The sequence below is a fragment of the Penicilliopsis zonata genome, assembly GCF_001890105.1.
Source record: "Penicilliopsis zonata CBS 506.65 unplaced genomic scaffold ASPZOscaffold_10, whole genome shotgun sequence".
Lineage (NCBI taxonomy): Eukaryota > Fungi > Ascomycota > Eurotiomycetes > Eurotiales > Aspergillaceae > Penicilliopsis > Penicilliopsis zonata.
Window position 1 is genome coordinate 632,866 of NW_019208919.1, and position 21,440 is coordinate 654,305.

Sequence of the window (21,440 nt, forward strand, 5' to 3'; positions counted from 1 at the left end):
GGGAAACTGGCGAGGAGGAAGATGGGAAGATGGAAGACGCTTTCACACCTAGAAGGGGAGGGAGGATAAAAAACAAAAGAGTAAAAAAACGAAAAAACGAAAAAAAAAACGAAACGGACTAGGAGGAAAGGAAGTGCGTCGTGAAAGGCTGGCGTGGAGATGACGATGGGCGAGGCGGTCGGTCGGGGGAGGAGGAGCTTTTGGACGGACAGGGAGGGAGGGAGAAGCAAGTTGCAACGATCAGACGTGGTTCATTTGCGGGCTGCAGGGAGACAACGTTGGGGCAGTGAGGGCCATCGAGACGAGGGGAGGCATTGGACAGAAACACGACGAGGAGGAGACAGCGAGCAGCGACAGTCAGTCAGTCAGTCAGTGGTGACGATGAGAGATGGAGACCAGGGGAGAAGAGGGGGAAGGGCAGGTCCAGTTCCTTCTCGGGGACGTGCGGCAATTCGAATTACTGACATTGCTTTAATTTACAGTCTTTTTTACTAGGTACTTTGTAGAGTAAGTTCTATCTTCTAGTTATTCAGTTAACTAGTAGGTATGTTTAGTATATAGAGAAAGTACTCCGTATTATGGGTTTCTTAATACTAGATAATAAGGCTGTGGCAAAACTGAGACGTTGAGAGCTAACACTAGACATTTTTCCTATAAGTATTAATATAAAAGGTATTAATATTAATACTTATAATCTGGTTAGTTATACTTAATAATAAAAATAAGTAGTTCACTAGCATGAAGTCTAGGAGTTATAGTGAAATTAGAATACTATATAATACTGTACTGTTACCTTCTACTATCTAGAACTGTCTGATGTCATATATCGCAGATTCTAACCCATAATAAAGATAAAAGGCATGAATGGATTATTATTGTTAATTAATTATTATAAATTCTCTTTGATGAATTGAAGATCCTCCTTTATATAGTAAAGATAGAATAGATAGGTCTTTCATCATGTATACTGTCCTATAACTGGAGACAACTGTAGGTCACTAAGAGTGATTTCTGTCCACATTCAAGTGTCCAGCATTCTTGAACAAAGTCAACAACGTTGCGGAGTTGCGGTCTGAAGGAGGGGCGTGTCGACTCCTTACAGAGTCCAGCAGGTGTAGCAGGTGCAGCAGCAAGAATATGAGGGAAAAAAAAGCTTTAAGTCTCTCGCAAAGATTTGACTAGTGACTTGGAGGGTTAAAATTGGGCGTCTTCAATTGTACGGAGGAGAATCTAGTGATTTCTAGCTTTTATCCGAAAATAAAAAAAAGGCTTATCAACATGCCCAGTATTAAATCGGTTAGGAGAAGAGAAACAACAGGGAAGAAATCAAAGAAAAGCGATGCAATTCATACCATCCCGCCCTCGCGCAAAATGCATTGGTAGAACAAGACACACAGAGACTAGTAGGACAGGCAAAAGCGTCCGTCACCAGCTCAACGAAACCCTTCAAAACGCCGAGGGAGATAAAAAAGAAACACCACGGGCCTGCGTAGTAAAATCGCTGCGCCACACTCATATCGAGAGATCAATAGTAACAGTCGAAGATTAATGGAACGAACGAGAGTGTAGATCGGATTTGGCCAAAGAAAGATAAAAGAGGAAGGGGTGGTGGTTGATATCAATCCAGTCGGTCCTCCTTCACATCCTTCGAATACGCCTTTTGTACATGGCGAGACCCGCGGCCGTCCAACTCCAGCATGAAGAGGATGTCTCGCACCTGGATCCCAGAACCCTTTTCCCTGTCTTCCCGCCAGACACCCAGTTTCTTCACTGCCATTGTGCTCGAGTCGCCCCCCTTGGCGGCCGGTTTGTCTGTCCCCGGAACCGGCGTGGCCGTCTGGGCGCGCGACGGGGTCGAGAAGCCGCTGCTGCTGCCACCGGGCGGCCGGGGGTTTAGCCACGAGTACGTCTTCTTGCTGCCGAACATACGGCCGGAAAGCATGCTGTTGGTGGCCATGCGCGCCGTTTCAACCGACTGCTGATGCTGCTGCGCCTCGCTGGCTCGCGCATCCATGAGTTTCTTCGCTTCCTTCTTGGTCATGCCCTTCTTATCAATCACCGGGGCCTTTTCTCCCATCGGAGTCGATGGGGTGGAAGGCGGAATGTCCATCGTGTCCGGTCGACTGCCAGTGCTCTCGCCCAAAATCGCGCTGGTATTGCGTTTGGTACGTTTCGCGGTCCGCATCTCCTCGGCCAATTGGTCCTGTTCTATCAGCATGCGGCACCGCGCAGAAAGACTCTTGGCTGAGCTGGATTCCATCGCAGAGCGGGGCCCTAGAATAATAACATTAGTTCTTGTGATGTCCAACATTTCGTCAAAACGCCAGCAGAAAAAAAAAAAACAAAAAAACAAAAGCCATACGTTTTAGCGGAGTGGTGTAAGCAGGGTCGCCACCCGCAGCAGCAGCGCCGGAAGATGCAGCAGCGAGGTCAGTCCATTCCACGGGCACCAATCCGTGCGAGTGAGTGCGGCGGGTCCTTGACAGGGTCGATGAGTAGTCAATGACAGAGCGGAGGCGTTCTTCGCAAGATATCGACAACAGATTCAAGATGTCGACCAGAGGTGCACCTTCTTGGTTCAGAATCGTCTGGCCGGTTCGTACGATCGACGAACCATCCGGGCCGGTGACTTCGATTGGCTGCGGCCGTCCTGGAACAGGATGGAAAAGCCCCTCGGCAGGTATGCGAACGCCCAACTCGAACCCGCGTCGCTGTAATCGCTGTTCGAGAACTTTGGCGAAAAGGAAAGGCTCCTGTAGGTGGTACTGAGCACGTCTTGCCGCCTCTGTGTCCTCTCGTGTGGGCTGGTTTGGGTCCTTGAACGGTACATGCGGCTGGGCAGCTGGTTCTCTGTAAAACGAGTCCTGCGAGGGCTGAGGTTTGATCAGCGACGGATCCGTGAAGCTTGTCGCCGTCGAGACCGTTCCGCCCGAGGAGATTTGCGAGCCGAAGGAGGTGTTGATGGGTGGTGGTTGCTGCGGGCGGGGTGGTTGCTGGACTTGCACTCCTGGCGCTGAGTAGCTGCTAGTCAAGAAGGCCTCTTCTTCCCTGACATCAATCCCGGACGACGCCAACACATCAGTCAACTCTGCCGCATCCGTTGCTTTATCCACAGGGCGGGACGGAGGTCCCATGACACCAGGAGGCGGCGCTTGGCCGGGAGGGGGAGGAGGGGCAGGCGTGGGAGGAGTGGTGCCGTTGATGGGCGTGCCGTTCATGGACGGCGACGGGTTCGGCGGGAGCTGCATCGTTGCAAAGTTGGGAGACGCATAAGGCGACTGATTCTGCTGCGGCAACGGAGAGAGACGAGGTCTTTTAGGTGGCGGGATGCCCCCATTCACTGGGGACCCGGCACCAGGTGACGGGGAGGACACGGGAGGCGAGAAAGGCTGGGAGGAGTACTGCTGGGGCTGCGTCTGCGCCATGTTGGCGGTCGTGTCGCTTGCGTAGTGTGGGAAAGTAAGAGTTTTCGGCGCGCAAAAGACTTGCTGCTATTACTCTCGACCGAGTAAGTAGCACTGAGGAACTGCCCGCGCGTGGAGTGAAGAGTGAGCGGATTGCTCAAACCGCCTGCTGCCACCAACGTAAACCATCTCAGAGCGCCGTGTAGAACATCAAGGGCTGTGCCGCTGCGATTCTCAATGCCCCTAAGGCGGAACTGGCGACAACTCGTGGCGTGCTGCTGGTCTCCCTCGCGGTCGGAAGGGGAGCGTTCAGTCTTTGACGACGTCTCGTTGCCGGACTTGAAGAAGGCCAAGAAAGCGCGCCGAGCATCCTGGTCACGTGATTATATAGCTTACATCAGCATTTCCGCGCGGCTGCTCGCTCGAGGTTGTCTCAGGCCAGGCGAGGAGGAGTTGCTGCCATCACCACCGAGTCGCTGCATTTGCGAAGCTGCTGGATCGCCTAGATACGTGGTTGGTGCTGAGTTGCGCATGGAGTTGCCCCTAGTATGGTGAAGGGAGCCTGTGGAAACTGAGAAACGCGGGATACGTTTTGATCTCGCAGGGTTTCTCTAGGTTTGCTGCAGCGTGTATACACTGTTCCGGGGCAAACAAGTCTTACGTGTTACTTATCCTGCGAGGGAAAACACATTCAGAATGGCGAGTAAGCGCAAAGCGTCGGCAATGGCCGCGGCAGTGGATGAACAGCCCGTCGATCCCTCGGACGAGCTGGCGTTCTACTGCCTCGGTGGAGGCAACGAGGTCGGGCGGTCGTGTCACATCATTCAGTACAAGGGAAAGACGGTAATGGTGAGTTTTAGTTGCCATTGAGATGGCGGCGAGGAAGCCTCTTGGATCGAATGATGTGCTGATTCTTTGACGCAATCTAGTTGGATGCCGGTATGCACCCTGCAAAGGAAGGCTTCTCGGCGCTGCCCTTCTTCGACGAGTTTGATCTCAGCACGGTGGATATTCTCCTCATCAGCCAGTACGTGCGAACCTCCTGCCCTTTACAAAGTCCTCGTTGGTGCAAGTATACAGTTCTGTCGGGAGCCGGAGGCTTCAATGGGCCCCAACGCGCGATGATCGAGCCAGAAATGTCACCCAGTTTCCTGTCATTCCATTCAATGTATATGAGAATCAGAAAAATACAACTCGTTCTTAACCTGCAACCCTGTTCCGGTGTATTTCTATTGTTCCCGCATAAGCTATGCAGATCGTTCTCCATTGTACTTGAGAAGTTGCACATGGCTAATCTTTATCTTCCTGGCTCTTGCAGTTTTCACGTCGACCATTCGTCCGCTCTCCCATATGTCCTCAGCAAAACCAACTTCAAAGGCCGGGTTTTCATGACCCATGCTACAAAGGCCATCTACAAGTGGCTCATCCAGGACAATGTCCGAGTCAGCAACACTTCTTCTTCGTCTGACCAGCGAACAACCCTCTACACCGAGCATGACCACCTCTCCACACTTCCGTTGATCGAGACAATCGATTTTAATACAACCCACACTATCAATAGTATTCGTATTACGCCGTTTCCTGCCGGTCATGTGTTGGGTGCAGCGATGTTCTTGGTTTCGATCGCCGGTTTGAATATCCTGTTCACTGGTGACTACTCGCGAGAGGAGGACCGTCATTTGATTCCAGCTGAGGTTCCGAAAGGGATTAAAATTGACGTTCTGATTACAGAGTCCACTTTTGGAATTTCTTCGAACCCGCCCAGGCTAGAACGCGAGGCTGCTCTCATGAAGTCGGTGACTGGGGTCTTAAACCGTGGGGGCAGAGTCCTTATGCCGGTCTTTGCTCTAGGGCGCGCTCAAGAACTACTCTTGATCCTGGAAGAATACTGGGAGCGACACCCCGAGCTACAGAAAATACCCATTTACTATATCGGTAACACGGCGAGAAGGTGCATGGTTGTGTATCAGACATATATTGGAGCGATGAATGACAACATCAAGCGGCTCTTCCGTCAGCGCATGGCAGAAGCAGAAGCACGCGGCGACAAGAGCATTAGTGCAGGGCCCTGGGACTTTAGATACGTGCGAAGTCTTCGAAGTCTCGAGCGTTTTGACGACGTGGGTGGCTGTGTCATGCTCGCATCTCCTGGTATGCTGCAGACTGGCACCAGTAGAGAGCTCCTGGAGCGGTGGGCCCCGAGCGAGCGTAATGGAGTGATCATGACCGGGTACAGTGTTGAAGGGACAATGGCAAAACAGCTCCTCAACGAACCAGATCAGATTCCAGCCGTCATGTCCAAGGTTTCGACAATGCCTGGTCGGGGCCGGGTCCCCGGCGCCAACGATGAGGACCAGAAAGTGATGATCCCTCGTCGATGCACAGTGGACGAAATCAGTTTTGCAGCACATGTCGACGGCGTAGAGAACCGCAACTTTATCGAGGATGTTGCTGCGCCTGTTGTGGTAAGTTTGGGGTAGTTTGAGTGCTATCCAAAAAAAAATTTAAATTTAAACGCTGATTTACCAAACAGATTCTCGTTCACGGCGAAAAGCACCAGATGATGCGTCTTAAGTCGAAGCTGCTGAGTTTGAATGCGGAAAAGACCGTCAAGGTCAAAGTATATACGCCTGCCAACTGTGACGAAGTCCGTATCCCCTTCAAAAAGGACAAGCTCGCCAAAGTCGTCGGGAAACTGGCACAAATAGCGCCGCCCTCCGAGCAGGATGACGGCCATCTTATGGCCGGAGTTCTGGTGCAGAATGGGTTCAACCTGTCGTTGATGGCACCCGACGATCTGCGCGAGTATGCCGGACTGACCACCACGACGATCACCTGCAAGCAGCACATCACACTGAGCTCGGCCAGCATGGATCTAATCCGGTGGGCGCTGGAGGGCACTTTTGGCGCAATAGAAACGGTTGGCAAGTCGCCTTCAAACAAATTTCGTGAAAGTTCCAAGGAAAATCCTTCAAACGAAGAGATGGAGAAGAAGGAAGACGCAGACGAAGAGATTCTCCGCGAAGATGTCCAGAAATATCTCATCATGGGCTGTGTGCTGCTCAATTATGATCCTCGAACGCGCGAGGTCGAGCTGGAATGGGAGGGGAACATGATGAACGACGGAGTGGCAGATGCCGTCATGGCAGTGCTTCTCACAGTTGAAAGTAGCCCAGCCTCTGTGAAACGTACGCATTACCCTATTTTATATGATATCATTCTCCGATGCTAATAAATAATATCAGAATCCGCCAGAAACAAGCACCACCATCATCATCATCATCACGACCACGATGTCCCCCTCCCAAACCCCCATTCAAACCTCGACCCTGAAGAACGCTTCCTCCGCCTCCTGATGATCCTGGAGGCTCAATTCGGCTCGAATATCGCGCCGATCGAGCGGCCCAATATCCCTGCGGATCTGCTCCCCACCACCGAGACCGCCAGCCAGAACGGCGAGGACGGCGCCGATGATGACGCAGACAAAGACAAAAACGAAGACGAAGACAAGGACCGTCTCAGCTCACTCGAAGCGGCAGAGCTCGCCCGGCTGCATGCCCTGGGGATCCCCGTGCCGGGCCTCGAGATCAAAGTCGACAAGCATATTGCGCGCATCTGGCTGGAGACGCTGGAGGTGGAGTGCGCCAACGCCGTGCTGCGCGACCGCGTGCGCATGGTCGTCGAGCGGGCCGTGGAGACCGTCGCGGCCATGTGGGCGGATGCGCCGGCGACAGCGAACGGTGCCTCTCCTGCACAGAGCGATGAGAAGACATTGACCAATCTAGCGGAGGTGGAGATAGTAGCCTGAAAACTCGAGAGCCCTTCCTCTACGCCTTTTTTTTTTTGCGATTTTTCATACTTTGTATATTACAGAAAAATTAAGGTAGACAAGAGAACTATCTTAAGCATCCTTGTTATCTCTAGAATAGTGAACCTGAACCAATCCCGCGTTTGCTCTATACATGATTTTCTTTTAGTCCATCCATCCTACCATTTCATATTTTGATCACATGGTCTTCGTAAATAGTTGGAAAGTGTATTTGGTGTAGTTTTGTAGTTTGTTTTTCAATCCCTGGTTCCTCCCGAATGAACCCATACCGAGACGGTAGTAGCCGTCGAATATACCATGAGGGCGAAACCCAGCACGGCGATGAGGAGATCTCTACATTTGACGTAAGGGGAGGAGGCAACACCCCTCCAGTGCAGATAGGCCGGGTAGATGTAGACGAGGGGGATGCAAGCGAAGGAGCCGATGAGGGCGACGAACTTGTCGAGATCGCCGGCGCCGAGGACAGAGATGAGGGTGCAGAGGAGGACGATGGCGGTGCGGAAGACGTTCTTCTTCCATTTGATGGACGGGTCGCGTTTCCCCGAGAGGCGGCCGAAAAGACGTCCTTCCATGATGCGCACGGCGGGGAAGAGCTGCACGGGGGTGCCGACTAGGACGGCGAGCGAGTAGAGGAACTGCACGGCGTTTACGAAGCGGTCGCCCTGGGGGAAATTGGTGATGATCTCTGTCTTGGTGGCTTCGCCGAAGGTGCCGTAGGAGAGAGCCCCCACGGCGGTGAACAGCACGGTGATGATGGCCATGACTGTGTAGAGCAAGGGGCCGAACTGTTCGGGCTTCCTCATTGATGACTGGATGGGCAGGATGAGCCCGATGCCTTCGAATGTGAAGATCGAGGAACCGATGGTCAGCGTGAACGAACTCGGGTTGAAGAGCACGACCGACGGGGCTAGTCCATGGCGTGAGGCAATCGTCGCGATGTCGTAGTAGTAGATGTACGTTAAGCCGATGAGAATAAAGACATCGGCGAGCAATGCGGCGGGCCCCAGTTTCGAGATGTTGCGGATGAAGGCCAGCGGAATGAGGATCAGCAGCTGCAGGAAGATCAACTGATTAGTCGACCAAATGTGGTGGTGTGCGTCTGTGGTAGATGCCACGGCGCGTAAAAAGGTGTGCATATTCTCTGCCGTGAAAATGATTCCCGCGCAAACGAAACTCAGCTGCGAGAGGGTGATGGAGCCCAGGATGAGCGCTCGTAGACGCGGCCCTGCGATCCGCTCCCCGATCTCTCCATACCCACCTCCATAGTGCTTTCGACACTGCAGGAGAAGGTGAAAGCACAGCGCTGTGATTGCAGCGACGCTGACAAGTGTGATGGAGGAAAAGAGGATGCCACCGTTGCGAAACGCTTTGGGCAGGAACATGATGCCAGTCCCGATGAACGCTTTGAGTAGAGTAAAGAAGGATTTCATGTTCGACGCATCGCCTGGACGGCCCATCCGGGAGACCCTGCGGCGGCGGCCCAAAAGCGGCCTTCTTTCGCCCGGTTCTTCTTGTTCTTCTCCTTCTCCTTCATGGTCTGGTCCAACTGACGACTCATCTTCCGTCTCGGCCAGGTCCTCACCCGCGAAGCTACCGTACAGATCCAGGAACTCAACGAAGTTCCGTGTGGTCAGAACCAACGTACTCGACCGATGACGATGGTGATGACGAAGGAAGTGCCGGCGGAAACTGCCTGGCTCCTGGGCAGACACTACCTCTCCATTCTCATCTTCGTATTGTCTCGGAGGGAAAGAGAACGAGGCAGCCCGTTTGTCCAGCCGTGCCTGCTTCGAACGGGCTTCGATACGGTACAAGTCTCGATGGATATCCCCCGCCTGCAGCTTCAGCGACGACTGCAGCTCCGGCGACTGGCCACTGGATGCAGCTGATTCCTCCTCTGCCGCTGCTGCCTCGGGCTCCAGCGAACCGGTGAACTGGGGGTGTAGGTGTCTAGCAAGGATTTCGGCATCTCTCCGTTCTTCGTCCAAGGTCAGCGAGTTCGAATGATCGGCCATTGTGAGTGCATGCTTGGGGGTCCACGAGGATCGTGCCCTGTCCCAGCCAACAATTGCAGTTGTTGTTGGACGGTTTGAGGAATGTTTGGGTTTGGCTGCAGAAGGCAGAAGCCAGAGGGCCTGGCACGTGATATAGCATATGACGTCATCACTTCCCACTCCAAGCAGGGAATAAATAAACTTCTACTAGAGACAAGTATTGTAGTGGTCTGTTTTTACTTATAACTATTTATATTAGATTAGTTTAGTATCAATACTTTAATAGTTGGTACTATTATTGTCTCCTGCTCAGGTTACGGTTTAGAACCCTGATAGAAGGAAAGATGATTGCACACTGAGTACTTCGACTCACTCACACAGTGGTTTATGAATAACTAGGTAACTATTATTTCAGTTTTCGGATATAATAATAGTATTACTGCTTCATAAAGCATCATAGCTGAATTATTAAATTATTATGATTTGGGTTATCACCAGATAATTGAGTACTGTATACTCTCTCAGTATTGCTTGTAGGCTAATGCCTTATTCTAATCATTAAGAGATTTGTCTATTTTTCTTCAGAATAATAATCTCATGAAATCAATTCTCTAATTAATACTGAATTAACCGAATAAGTCCTTGGTTATTTTGTCTGGATAATAGCTGGATAATAGCTGGATCATGCCGCTGTTCTCCCGCTCTGTTGAACCTCCCCTCTTCCCCCCTGCCGGGAACTCCCCGAGATTCAGTCCTACACGCATCACGACACATCATGACACATCTCTCCGTGAATATGAGCGAGTCCAGGATCTTCTACAACCCCATCGCCCCGGGGTTTGGGCCCGATCCGTCTGTTATTCGCATCGGTGATACCTTCATGATCACGTCCTCGTTCCGCTTGTTTCCTGGCCTTCTCATCTCCGTATCGCGCGATCTCGAAAGCTGGGCAAAGATAGGTGAGTGATTGGCGAAGTTGAGGGAGTCTCGAATGTTGCCGCCTCTTTGGATAAATCGTTGCTAGGACACTGCGTCAGTCGAGTGGACCAGCTGGACTTGGCTGGTGCTGGATCGAAACTCCAGACTCTCCTGAGCGGGGACCAGCTCGTTTCAACGGCCGGGCTGCTTGCTCCAAACATCCGGTACCACAAGGGCGTGTTCTATGTGGTGTGCACCAACGCGTCGAACCAGCAGCGCGTGACGGGGCATTATAACTTCTGGGTGAAAATGGCGGACATCTGGTCGGGGGAATGGAGCGGTCCGGTGTTCTTTGACTTTGACGGCATCGACACCAGCCTGCTCTTCGACGATGATGATCGAGCGTATATCCAGGCAGCGAACTATTATAGGGAACAACGTCCGAGACAACAATCGTCATCGCTGTATCGATACCTCGACCCAATAATAGCGCCTATCATTACTTACACTGTATATACATATATTTATGTATATGTTAGGTAAATATGACAATCAGCATAGTCATACCCTTCGACACATCAGGAAGCACACTAGAAGGAAAATGAATAGGGAGCGCACAAGAATCGCCTTCTAACAAAGATGAATGTTAGAAATAAGAAGAAGCAACAAAGAGACTTTAGGAGCTGACTTTGAGTGAATTCTCTTTACTCGAACCAGGCAGTATTTTAGAGAGAGGAAGTGTACTGTATTAGATTAGAGAATATCAAACTACTACATTCACTTTCCACTAAACACAAAATGAGAAGAAAATAATCTGTCTACATAGAGAGCCCCCTCTCTCCGCGACTGCAATACTTCCAGTACATTATCTCTATTCATAAAACAAACTGAAAAAAAAAAGTGATGGGTTCCATTTCCCCGCGTCGGCCCCCAATCGCGGGCCAATCGCGGGGGAGGGATGCAGCGGCACGGTCCGTCTATCCCCACGCATGGACGGAGAAGATTGCCGGTTTGGTAAGATCTTGGTAAGAACATTGAAAAGATGAATTTTTACAAGAAATAAATAGATAAATAAAATGGAATACTTTATAGATCACTGCTAAATATTCATGAATATCTTTAGATATACATGTGAGCCGTGTTCCCACAGGACGATCGTCTTGTCTTAGGTATTTTCTTGACGGCGGGGGAGAATGAGATACGCGGGCTTACCTACCGCGGAGGGCTTAAGTCCGAATTTAGACTAGAGCTTATCTTTGATCTCGTAAGTCGAGGTCTTTGACTTGTTAGAAATAGAAAAAAGAAGAAAAAAGGTGGATAAATTGAGACATCCATTCTTGGTAAATATATGGCTTTATAATTTATCCAAACAATCTCCCGACTCCGGTGTCCAGGTACAGCGTAGAGTAGGATGGCCAACTGGTTGTCTCGGCAGCGGTGACTGCATCAAGCCTAGTCTGGACTGTCACATGACTTCCACTGTGCCGGTTTCCGAGCAATAATTGCAGCCTGAAAGCTCAGGCAAAGTAAATATGGTGTCCCGCGCAGGATTCGTCTGCTGCTGGGAAAATAACACATATACTCACTCTATAGTCATTGCCATTTGATAATTACCATCTAACTACCTTAATATCTACTAGATACTACAAGGTATTACTGCATGTCAATGACTTCTTGACCTCCTCCCTATACTGAGACCATAATTGCTAGTTTTATACCTACTTGAATGACTTCATTCCTCTAACAACTCAATCAAATATTATTATCGAACAATTGAAGACAACACTTTCTCTCTTTGACAAAATGAGCACCCCCCTCCAGGTCACTGGGGGCCTTATCCAGGGCGTGGCGAGCACATTCGACCCCTCCATCATCCACTACAAGGGCATTCCTTACGCTGCCCCGCCTACAGGCCCCAACCGCTTCAAACCGCCCCAACCGATTGTCCCCTGGGAAGGCGTCAAGCTGTGCGACACCATCGCTCCCAGCTGCCCGCAGGCTGCTCCCGAACCGAAATACGTCGACGTGCTCAAGGGCCATCCCCAGTCGGAGGATTGCCTCTATCTGAACGTCTACAAACCCAACGATGCCCATGAGAAGCCGTATCCCGTCTTCGTGTGGTATCATGGCGGTGGCTTCCGTGAAGGTGGCAGCGCCGACCCCAACTTTGACGGCACTGGTCTCGCGCAGAAGGGCGTGATTGTCGTTGTTCCCTCGTTTCGTCTCTGTAAGTTCTATGAATGTGTTGTTTATTTGGCATGATCACGGTGCTGATGTTCCAGCGATCTTCGGCTACTTTGCTCACCCCGAACTCAGCGCATCCTCCCCCTCCGGAACGTCAGGAATGGTCGGCATGCTCGACGCGGTCCAGGTTCTCGAATGGGTGAAGACAAATATCGGGGCGTTTGGTGGTAACCCAGACCGGGTGACGATTGGTGGGCAGTCGGCAGGCTACGCCATGAGCCATACCCTGCTCGTCTCCCCGCTGTCCAAGGGTCTCATCCACGGGTGTGTGCTGCAGTCGGGCCCTCGCTCGTTCCAGGAGCCCGCCTCGGCCAGCGGGCCCATGTCGTATCGGTCTCGCGAACAGGCCGAGCAGGAGGGCGTCGAGCTCCTGCAAGAGCTGGGTCTCAAGAACGTCGCCGAACTCCAAGCGTTTGACGACATCGATAAGTTGATCGAGATCTCCCTCCGTCGTGACCCCAAATGCTGGGGTCCCCCGCCCTTCTGGCGTCTCATCCTCGATGGCCACGTCATCCCAAAACCATGGAACGAGATCGTCGCCGAGGGTGGATCCAACAATGTTCCCGTCCTGGCGGGCATGAACAGCGACGAGGGTGGGACCTACAACGAGCCCCGGTTCACCTACGAGGACTTCCTCGAGTGTGTCGAGGGTCGTCTGGGCCCCAACTCGACGTACGGCAAGGGTGACCCTAGTCTCGTCAAACGCTTCCTCGAGCTGTACCCGCCCACCGACAAGGAGACGGGCAAGGGTCCGCTGGAAGCCTGGAACCGCGCCGCACGCGACAACACGCGCAACAACATCTCCCTCTGGGCCCAGGAGTACCACCAGGGCACGACCGCTCCGGTCTTCGGCTACTTCTACACCCACGCGTGCCCGCCCTGGCGCAACTGGCAGCCGGACTACAACATGCCCAAATCCCGCGGCTTCACCAGCCACAAGGGTCCCGTCGGGGGTGCCCACCACAGCGCCGAGTTTGCCTACACCTTCAACAGCCTGATCACCAACGACCTCCGCGAGTGGACAGACAAGGACTACGAGGTCGGCGACAAGATTTCCACCCTCTGGGCCAACTTCTTCAAGTATGGGAACCCTAACGGATCAGAGGGCGTTAACAAGCGGCCCGAGGGTGTCGCCTTCTGGCCTGACCTCGTCGAGGAGCCGAACAAGCTGCTCGAGATTGGCACCTACTGGCAGCTGATCGATACCGTTGATGAAGAGAGACGCCAGTTCTGGACTGACTACATTCGTGATCAGGTGGCGTGGTAGAATGAAACAATGGTAAGAGTAGAGGTATAAGAAAAAAGAAAGTAAAACTGAATAATTCATACAGATGTTGTTAGAGTAGGAGAATAGTGGAATATTGTGCCTCAGCATGTAGTCTTGTTAGATAATGTATACCTTATAGTCAACTGATACTAGAATTAGCTCGAGCTACAACTTGGATTTATGTACTTTTTCATTCTCCTCCAACTCACTCGAGCCCACCTTGTTAGGCTCAAGGAAGCTAAGACTGAGTTTCAACATTCTCAAGCGGGATGAGTTCCGGAACTGCTCGTAAGCTTCCAGGATGTCGTTGAAGTGAAAATCTGCAGGTCAGTGATATCAGCATTCCAGATACGCTCACATGAACGTATACGTAGAGTACGAACCGTGAGTCAGAAGCAAAGCCGGATCAAGACGGCGCGATTTCCAGAGCCGAAGCAAGGTGGGGATGGTGACGGTATCGACCAGCTGGGAGGTGATACTGATATTCCGCCCCCAGAGCTTATCCAGCTCGAGGGAAACAGGACGACCATGCACGCCGACATTAGCGATGGAACCCCCCGGGGCAACAAGACGCTGACACAGGGCAAACGTCTCAGGGACACCGACGGCCTCGACGACGGCATCAAAGCCTGGGCCCGCGGCGAGGGCTTCAACCCGTTCGGGGGCGGTAGCAGTATTGATAGTTTCGTCTGCGCCGAGACGACGCGCATGTTCGAGACGGGTCTCGTTGCGACTCAAAACGACGACGCGCGAGGGCGAATATAGGGACATGGTCAAGAGGGCGGCGAGCCCCACGGGGCCAGCGCCGACAATCACAACGGTGGAGCCCGGGGTGACGCGGGTGCCGAGGGCCCCGCACTCCATCGCCGTGGGGAGCGCGTCCGAAAGCGTGACGGCGGCCCGCGGGTCCACCCCGGCGGGAAGCACGTACAGCGACCCCGCGGCATGCGGGACCCGCACGTACTCCGCTTGCGTGCCGTCCACGAGATGGCCCAGCTGCCACCCGCCCGTGAGGCAGTGTGAGCGCATCCCGCGCTGGCAGAGTGCGCAGGCCCCGCACGACGTAATGCATGCCACTAGCACCATGTCGCCGATGGATAATCTGTTGCGGGGGATTGCGGGGCCGAGCTCCACGATCCGCCCGACTCCTTCGTGGCCGAGAGTCCGGCCGGGGGATACGCTGGGGACGTCCCCTTGGAGAACGTGCAGGTCGGAGCCGCAGATCGTGCCGTGCACCATTTGGATGATTGCGTCGTCGGGCTTCTCGAGCGTGGGAATTGGTTTGGTTTGCACTTCTGGCTGGGGGGTGCCGGTGTACACTAGGGCTTTCATTGTCTGGACATTAATAGATACATAGTATAGATATCGAGAGGGAGGGCTCACCTTGACAGTCATGATTACTTTTGACTTATTATACCTAACTGTTAATAATTAGTGTCTAGCTCTAGTTCTCTGATGGATACTACTAAGATATCAACACTGATGTGATGGATGCACTTATATACCTTCCCCGAAGACCCAGTACTTTGTACAAGCTCTCTGACCCCTGTACCACTAAGACGACGTTGCATTAAGTGAAGATAATGATCTCAGAAAGATTAGGATAAATCAGGATTTTATCTATGATATCACTGGATGTATTGGGCCAGGGTGGGTGTCGAATATCTCACTCTATACCCTCTTTCTGCAACACTCCATTCGAATATGATATATCATATTCATCTACTAGGATATATATTACTTACATGATACACCATGCATAGTTCTGCAGATGAGCATATTATAAAGTAACTATATTATGAGGGATATTTAGGATAGATTATCTTCTAGCTAATAGTGGCGCATGTTGATGACCTCCTGATCTCTTTAAGATGTGGTGGCATCCTTAGATTAGTGGTCCTTTTATAAGGAATGATGCTATAACCAGGTTAATTTATAGTTAATAGAGATATATAGACTTGGTCCACTATCATCTTGTTGGCCAGTTGATCCTTATCTAAGGATCATCTATTTCAAAGTAGTGATATTCTCACCATTAGGTGGCGTTATATATATAGAGCCCTTTTTTTCACCTTTAAATTAATATTCTAGAGCTAAATATAGGGTTAGGGACTTTATGCCCATCTGTCAAATTCCAGACTAATATATATGGAGTTGTTTATATAGAGTTCTCTCTTTCTTTTTTCTGCTTTTCTTTTTTGAAAATATCTTCCCTTAATGAAGGAACTAAGGATGTCTTCTATAGCCTCCTCTGGTACAATTGCTACATTCACTCGAGAATCTTTCTCCTATTCTTACGTCATGTTAGCAAGTACATATTAAGCTTCGCCCATGTAAAATTATAAATGATAATTTCTGCCTCTATTCAATTAAGTAGCACCTACTACTTATGTAAAGGTGGTCACCACCTTGGTAGCATCAGTGACAGAGGATCTTTCTAAAGTGGTGAGTGAATTTACCTTGGCCTTCTTATTTATTGTGCTCATTCGACTGATCTTTCCTTTTCTCTTCAACATTACTCTCTTTCCACTGATCTTCCTTTTCTCTTCAACATCACTATACTCTCTGATCATTTCTTTTACTCAATTCTTTGGCCAATAGCATGGCGACTTTTCTGAATGAAGCGTGCGAAAAAGACTCTAATCTGACTACCACCAGTTCTCAGCACCAAGGCCAAGAAAACATGTCGTCTCTCTATGAAATAATGGCGGGGCTTCCCGAAGGCTACGTGTTGAGAACCTACGCCAGTTTGAAGGTCCTTGAGATGACAGCAAAGGAGGTTCGTGACAAGCTCGAGCACAATGATCAAGAGGGAAATCAATACATTGTCATCCTCGGTCTCAGCAAGCAGGCCGCCGAGCGTTTGGGAGGAGATCCGCCTCGTCTTGGGGATGTCGTGTACCGCTTCACACTGGACGGCTCCACCGGTGTCCTCAAAGTCGTCCCGTCATGGCCGCACGAAAGAGTAACCGGAGACTTCAATCTCCAGTTATCCGCCCTTTTCACTACTGCTGGAGTTCCACTTGGCGATTTCGGATGGGCTCGTTCTATGCGATATCCAGGCACATCTTCCGACAGACAAAAAGAGGCCGATGAGTGTCTAGTTCCAGCGACGAGAATGCCAACAGGCCAGACGGAAGGATGGCCGACGCTGGTCTTCGAGACTGGTGTCTCGGAATCTTTGTCAAGACTTCGCAACGATGCTAGATGGTGGTTCAACAACTCGAAGGGTGCAGTGAGAATTGTCCTTGTAATCTCCATCAAGAGATCTGGAAACAAAGAGGTCACCATTGAAAAGTGGCAGCTTTTACCCCCCGGAGCGCCTCAACCAGTGACCCGGGCAGTTATAGATTCTTTTCGCTATATTCATCCAGCACCCATGCCCCCTCTTGTCCATCAACCAGCCGTTAGCCAGCATCCCTACGATGCCCAGGTCATCAAGATCACTCAAAACAGCGTCACCGGCGGTCCTCTAGTTCTTCCATTCAGGGCATTGATGGATCGTCCTCCTCAGGGTCAGGAAAGAGATATTGTGCTCCATGACCAGGAACTGAGGTTCTGCAGCCGCTCTGTGTTCTAGTGCTTCTTACTATTGAGTACTTTAGATTCACTAGGAGGAAATTAAATCAGTTCAAAGTATAGCTCATAATAGAGCTAGAAGTTTTATAATTAATGAACATCAGATGCGCGATATAATATAGAGGAATACCATTAGTCTAGTAAGTGTAGCCTATAGTTAATTAGTACAGAGACATAAATACCTCGTAAACCCCTCGACTGCTTTTCTTTGTTTTCTGGATTTATTTTCTCTGCTGAATAAATGGATGAACAAGAGATCTTCACCATGTATACCACTGAAGAGATTATCTATTTATTAAATGATAAAGAACCCCCTAAAGCAAATCCTTGGAACACAGCTTTATTCTTTATCCTTCTTCTTATCCTCTGTGTTGTACGTTCACCTCTCTCCCTTAAATCCCTCATACTAATTACTATTAGCTCGCCTACACCTACACCGTAATCGGGACTCTCACAGCCGTAGAGTCTCTCCAGCAGCGCTCTACAATTAAATCAAACGCCGACTCGATAGAAACCCACCCGGTAAGACAGTTTCGATGGACATGGCGATTCCGTGGATGGACAACCGCGCTTTTGATCCGCGGAGTGAAAATCGCCCTGTTCTGCATCCCAGAGAGGCTCCGCATGACTCTTCCCATGGATTGTCTCTATACAACCACGATCGACCTGCTCCTGTCTAGTCTCTACGTTGTTCTGATCCAGACGACCATTGCCCAGCCTGTCTCGAGACCGTTTCACCGACGGGTTCCGGGCTGGAGAGCGTGGCTTCAAATCGCCCCGGCGGCTTGTCTTGCCAGTCTAGCGAGGAGTGCGAATTTCTTCGTACCGATCCGATTCTTGCAGAGTACATCGTTTGGAACGGTCCATGTGGTGGGCGTTATCCTGTCGAGCACGGGTATCTATTTCCTCGTGAGTGCGCCCCTCCAAGCGGTGTTTACCAGGGCTGCTGCCTCGATTCTATCCGAGCAAGACTGCCCCGTTATACCGCTAGACGAGAGACTGCGTGGAAAGAATGGTATTGGAATCCTGGATGCCTGGAAAAGCTGGGATGGAACGAGTCGTGCGCGCTACTTCAACGCGCTGGGCAGGGCCTTTCTTCTCAGAGCTGTTGTGTGGATTTGTCTGGTCTGGTGGAATCTCTCGGCTTATAACCCCGTTTCATTGGAGGTGATATGGGCGGCAGTCTGACATATATATATATGTATAGTACTATTCCTCTCATTCATGCTATAGTATAGACTAACGCTTCGTCTGGCTTGACTCTACTTTGACAGAGTGATTCCCATCCCCCCTCAATCCCCTGAGCCCCGACAACACCTTTCCCCCAGACAAGGCGTAGGTCTGGAGCAGCAGCCTCTTTACCTGCCAGCCAGCTGGCCCATCGCTGGTCCAGCTCGCCGAAGTACTGTGTTGGCCCTGTGGTTGCTATAGCAGCTTCCTGCATGGCAGACGTGTTGACCTGGATTTGGTGAAGATGGATGAGCGTTTTCTGCATGGCTTCAAGATCCTCCATTTTATAAACCTGTCAAGTAATTAGCTTGAGCTACATGGTATAATTTATCTCTCTCTCACCTTTTGTTGCAATCCCACTGCAAGCACCATCAACTGGCAAGTCTTCAAGAAAGGATTGTTTTTTATCAAACTGTGTAACTGTAACAGACTCCCATCGCGCCCGCCGTGGTCGACAATGACGATCTTCTTCGGCTGTCGACTGACAAGCCACTCCTCAACAGACTGAACCACAGCAGAAGAGGAAACCTGCGTATAAGAGACCACGTGAACAGGAAAAAGAGACGAGAGATCGGCTTGTGCAATGGCAGATGGCGACGAGGTGATCTGAAGCAGACCCAGAGGTCCCGTCCCAGCCGGCCGACCGCAGAGATTATATGTGAGTGCGCGACCTGTCTTGGACGAAGCAGAGAGATTGATCACCACCGCTTCAGAGATATCTGCTTCCATCGTCGTCCATGCTTCCTGGGCGAAATTCCCAGTCGGATGCACTGGTGGATGTGTTTGTGGGTTTGGAGTGAAGACGTACTCGCTGAGCAGATAGCCACAGGCCCAGACCGGTCGCATGGAGGCTTCCCAGCCTTGACAATCAACAGTACTCAGATTATTGGAAGTACTGAGAGTAAGAGTATTGTTATTGACGCGTATGTACCTGTTATATAGCGGTAGCAAAGCTTGACGATACGGCGAGACTTCCATCCAGTGACCCTCTGGCTCGGCGACAATCAACTGCAGATCCACCACATGGCTGGATAAAGGCCAATACCCCCAGAGAAAAGTTGTCTCGCCCGGTAAACTGACAGTCGTACTGGCAATCACCTTGGCGAACCCCCAGGCCGGTACGATCCCCCAGACGGATCGGTTGTTGTAGGGAACAGGAGCGGTCGCAGGTACAGGGTAGGGATCCCACCAGTGGAGCATGTCGCCCATCCCGGCGTACGTGAGGTTGTTGGATGCGAGACTCACAAGGGTTGGCTGTACCCGGACGGAAGAGGGGGCGAGGGGTAAACTGGGTTTGGTCATTTGGAAGGCTGCATGTTGGCTGCTGTCCAACTTGGATACAACATGGATATCCATGGGGAGGGGAGGAGAAGCAGAGAGGAGGATGAGAGGAGAAGAGGACAAGAGGAGAAGAGCAGGGGAGAGAAGTAGAGAAGAGGAGAAGGAGATTGCAGTTAATTAGCCCAGTCTAAATATGCAGTCAGCTTATCACTGCAGGAGACAGATCTTTAGATTGTATGTCTGTTTACTGGATTGTATCAAAGTCTACTCTATATTCCATCTATAATTCAAGATAATTAAGCTTATATACTAACTATTTATATTATACTATTCAAACGATTCAAGTGAAGACTCTGATTCTGGCGTGAAAATTTCATTTCTGATCAGTTCTCGCGCTTCTCTGCAGAATTTCTGTTCTTTGCTTGGATCTTTGATGGATTCCAGGACCCGGGATTGCCGTGTCTTGGTATCTAGACATGTTCAAGAAGGAGTGTCAGGAGGGGGTAATCGCGATTGTCACTGGAAATCTTGAACGGAGTCAAGCCTTCATCATTTTTCGCGAGGATGTCGGCTCCGTTCTCAATGAGATGCAGGAACATGTGCATGCGGGGGTACGCGTCAATATCACTCTTCCCTCGGCTAGCCTTGCAGGCAAGGATAAGGGGGGTATTTCCAGTAGCATCGCGGGCGTTGATTCTAAATCCAGAGGAGAGTAACACGTCAAGAAAATCTACCGTATATAGTGAAATAAGCTTAATCTATTATAGTCTTTTAATAAGATATTATAGCCTTTATCCACAAGTTTTTAGATAACCTTTATATTGCTGTCAAGCTAAAGAAGAATATGTTCTCATCAGGGGTTAGCAACCCGTATGCCGTGCAGGCGCAGTTGGTTAAGCATGCACAGAGAAGATTGGAATCGAAGGTTGGAAGGAAGTATAAGGAGGTTGTGATCAAGTGTTTGACGGGTGATTTTGGAGTTGCGGATGATACGAGGGAGGATTTGAAGCTTCAGCAGGCTTTTAGACACCAGGTTGTTGATGTTATTGAAATGGCTGCTAGCAATGTTTAGATTATGATTACTGTAAGCATAAAATTGCCTGTCAGAAGCAATTAATAGAGGATGAAAGCCTTCAGAAATTTGATACTATTCACCTGGTCCAGTGAATCTGCTGCCTCATTATTAAGGCATCAACGGCAATTTCCAGATATCCGAAACCCGAAGATTTCCGCCAACGCCGTCCAGGGTACAGTGATTTGATAGCAGAACATTAGTATAATGACATTATTAATGTTCGAATGTTGAGTATTGACTAGATATTTCTTAGGGGGGGTTAGAACTACTCATATCTAATAATCTACACTGTTCTGGTGGCTAAAGACTCACCTCATAGTTACTCGAAAACAGAATATAACTACGTCATGGATACAATATCAACTCCTACCCCTCTAAGCTTGGATTATTCACTGGGAATAGTCTAAATGAGACCACGGAATATGGAGTCCCCTAGTTCCTTCATGTTAAAGAACCAATAATGGTGTCTGAATTATACGACATCCAGAGGACCAATTCACTGAAGTGGCCGAGGATAACCGAAGCTTATGACTTATAACAGTGAAACAGCCTGCCTGAGGCTTACTTGACAAATGGAAGGATAGACCAGGCAGCCTTTGATTTATATTCTTGCAACTGC

General features: G+C 50.4%; 11 protein-coding genes across 11 annotated transcripts; 5 read left to right on the plus strand and 6 right to left on the minus strand.

Annotated features, from left to right (window-relative positions):
* Positions 1 to 1,618: 1,618 nt before the first annotated feature.
* Positions 1,619 to 3,425, minus strand: ASPZODRAFT_143670 (hypothetical protein; the record flags this gene model as incomplete). The annotated part of the gene is made up of 2 exons (XM_022724932.1): positions 1,619 to 2,274; positions 2,363 to 3,425. 2 exons carry the CDS (start codon positions 3,423 to 3,425, stop codon positions 1,619 to 1,621), a joined length of 1,719 nt encoding a protein of 572 aa, XP_022580299.1.
* A 169-nt stretch (positions 3,426 to 3,594) lies between these two features.
* Positions 3,595 to 3,937, minus strand: ASPZODRAFT_17232 (hypothetical protein; the record flags this gene model as incomplete). Its single annotated transcript, XM_022726986.1, has 2 exons — positions 3,595 to 3,742; positions 3,801 to 3,937. The coding sequence occupies 2 exons, from the start codon at positions 3,935 to 3,937 to the stop codon at positions 3,595 to 3,597; spliced, it is 285 nt and encodes a 94-aa protein (XP_022580300.1).
* Positions 3,938 to 4,100: 163 nt separating this feature from the next.
* ASPZODRAFT_17233 (hypothetical protein) lies at positions 4,101 to 7,212 on the plus strand (the record flags this gene model as incomplete). The annotated part of the gene is made up of 5 exons (XM_022726987.1): positions 4,101 to 4,253; positions 4,334 to 4,572; positions 4,723 to 5,869; positions 5,938 to 6,592; positions 6,650 to 7,212. The coding sequence occupies 5 exons, from the start codon at positions 4,101 to 4,103 to the stop codon at positions 7,210 to 7,212; spliced, it is 2,757 nt and encodes a 918-aa protein (XP_022580301.1).
* A 257-nt stretch (positions 7,213 to 7,469) lies between these two features.
* ASPZODRAFT_17234 (hypothetical protein) lies at positions 7,470 to 9,248 on the minus strand (the record flags this gene model as incomplete). The annotated part of the gene is made up of 1 exon (XM_022726988.1): positions 7,470 to 9,248. One exon carries the CDS (start codon positions 9,246 to 9,248, stop codon positions 7,470 to 7,472), a length of 1,779 nt encoding a protein of 592 aa, XP_022580302.1.
* Positions 9,249 to 10,173: 925 nt separating this feature from the next.
* ASPZODRAFT_133659 (hypothetical protein) lies at positions 10,174 to 10,623 on the minus strand. The gene has a single exon (XM_022723325.1). The coding sequence runs from the start codon at positions 10,603 to 10,605 to the stop codon at positions 10,261 to 10,263; it is 345 nt and encodes a 114-aa protein (XP_022580303.1). The 5' UTR covers positions 10,606 to 10,623; the 3' UTR covers positions 10,174 to 10,260.
* A 1,325-nt stretch (positions 10,624 to 11,948) lies between these two features.
* On the plus strand, positions 11,949 to 13,656 carry ASPZODRAFT_17236 (hypothetical protein; the record flags this gene model as incomplete). Its single annotated transcript, XM_022726989.1, has 2 exons — positions 11,949 to 12,372; positions 12,428 to 13,656. 2 exons carry the CDS (start codon positions 11,949 to 11,951, stop codon positions 13,654 to 13,656), a joined length of 1,653 nt encoding a protein of 550 aa, XP_022580304.1.
* Positions 13,657 to 13,752: 96 nt separating this feature from the next.
* On the minus strand, positions 13,753 to 14,993 carry ASPZODRAFT_98703 (hypothetical protein). Its single transcript, XM_022730582.1, has 2 exons — positions 14,040 to 14,993; positions 13,753 to 13,976 (listed from the first exon to the last, which is right to left on the minus strand). Exons 1-2 carry the CDS (start codon positions 14,986 to 14,988, stop codon positions 13,822 to 13,824), a joined length of 1,104 nt encoding a protein of 367 aa, XP_022580305.1. The 5' UTR covers positions 14,989 to 14,993; the 3' UTR covers positions 13,753 to 13,821.
* Positions 14,994 to 16,231: 1,238 nt separating this feature from the next.
* Positions 16,232 to 17,267, plus strand: ASPZODRAFT_528370 (hypothetical protein). Its single transcript, XM_022728447.1, has 2 exons — positions 16,232 to 16,265; positions 16,295 to 17,267. The coding sequence occupies exon 2, from the start codon at positions 16,340 to 16,342 to the stop codon at positions 17,234 to 17,236; it is 897 nt and encodes a 298-aa protein (XP_022580306.1). The 5' UTR covers positions 16,232 to 16,265; positions 16,295 to 16,339; the 3' UTR covers positions 17,237 to 17,267.
* Positions 17,268 to 17,500: 233 nt separating this feature from the next.
* ASPZODRAFT_143676 (hypothetical protein) lies at positions 17,501 to 18,423 on the plus strand (the record flags this gene model as incomplete). The annotated part of the gene is made up of 2 exons (XM_022724933.1): positions 17,501 to 17,608; positions 17,656 to 18,423. 2 exons carry the CDS (start codon positions 17,501 to 17,503, stop codon positions 18,421 to 18,423), a joined length of 876 nt encoding a protein of 291 aa, XP_022580307.1.
* Positions 18,424 to 18,457: 34 nt separating this feature from the next.
* Positions 18,458 to 19,821, minus strand: ASPZODRAFT_143677 (hypothetical protein; the record flags this gene model as incomplete). The annotated part of the gene is made up of 2 exons (XM_022724934.1): positions 18,458 to 18,757; positions 18,808 to 19,821. 2 exons carry the CDS (start codon positions 19,819 to 19,821, stop codon positions 18,458 to 18,460), a joined length of 1,314 nt encoding a protein of 437 aa, XP_022580308.1.
* Positions 19,822 to 20,010: 189 nt separating this feature from the next.
* Positions 20,011 to 20,818, plus strand: ASPZODRAFT_2109037 (hypothetical protein; the record flags this gene model as incomplete). The annotated part of the gene is made up of 2 exons (XM_022727720.1): positions 20,011 to 20,412; positions 20,535 to 20,818. Exons 1-2 carry the CDS (start codon positions 20,223 to 20,225, stop codon positions 20,816 to 20,818), a joined length of 474 nt encoding a protein of 157 aa, XP_022580309.1. The 5' UTR covers positions 20,011 to 20,222.
* Between the last annotated feature and the right edge of the window lie 622 nt (positions 20,819 to 21,440).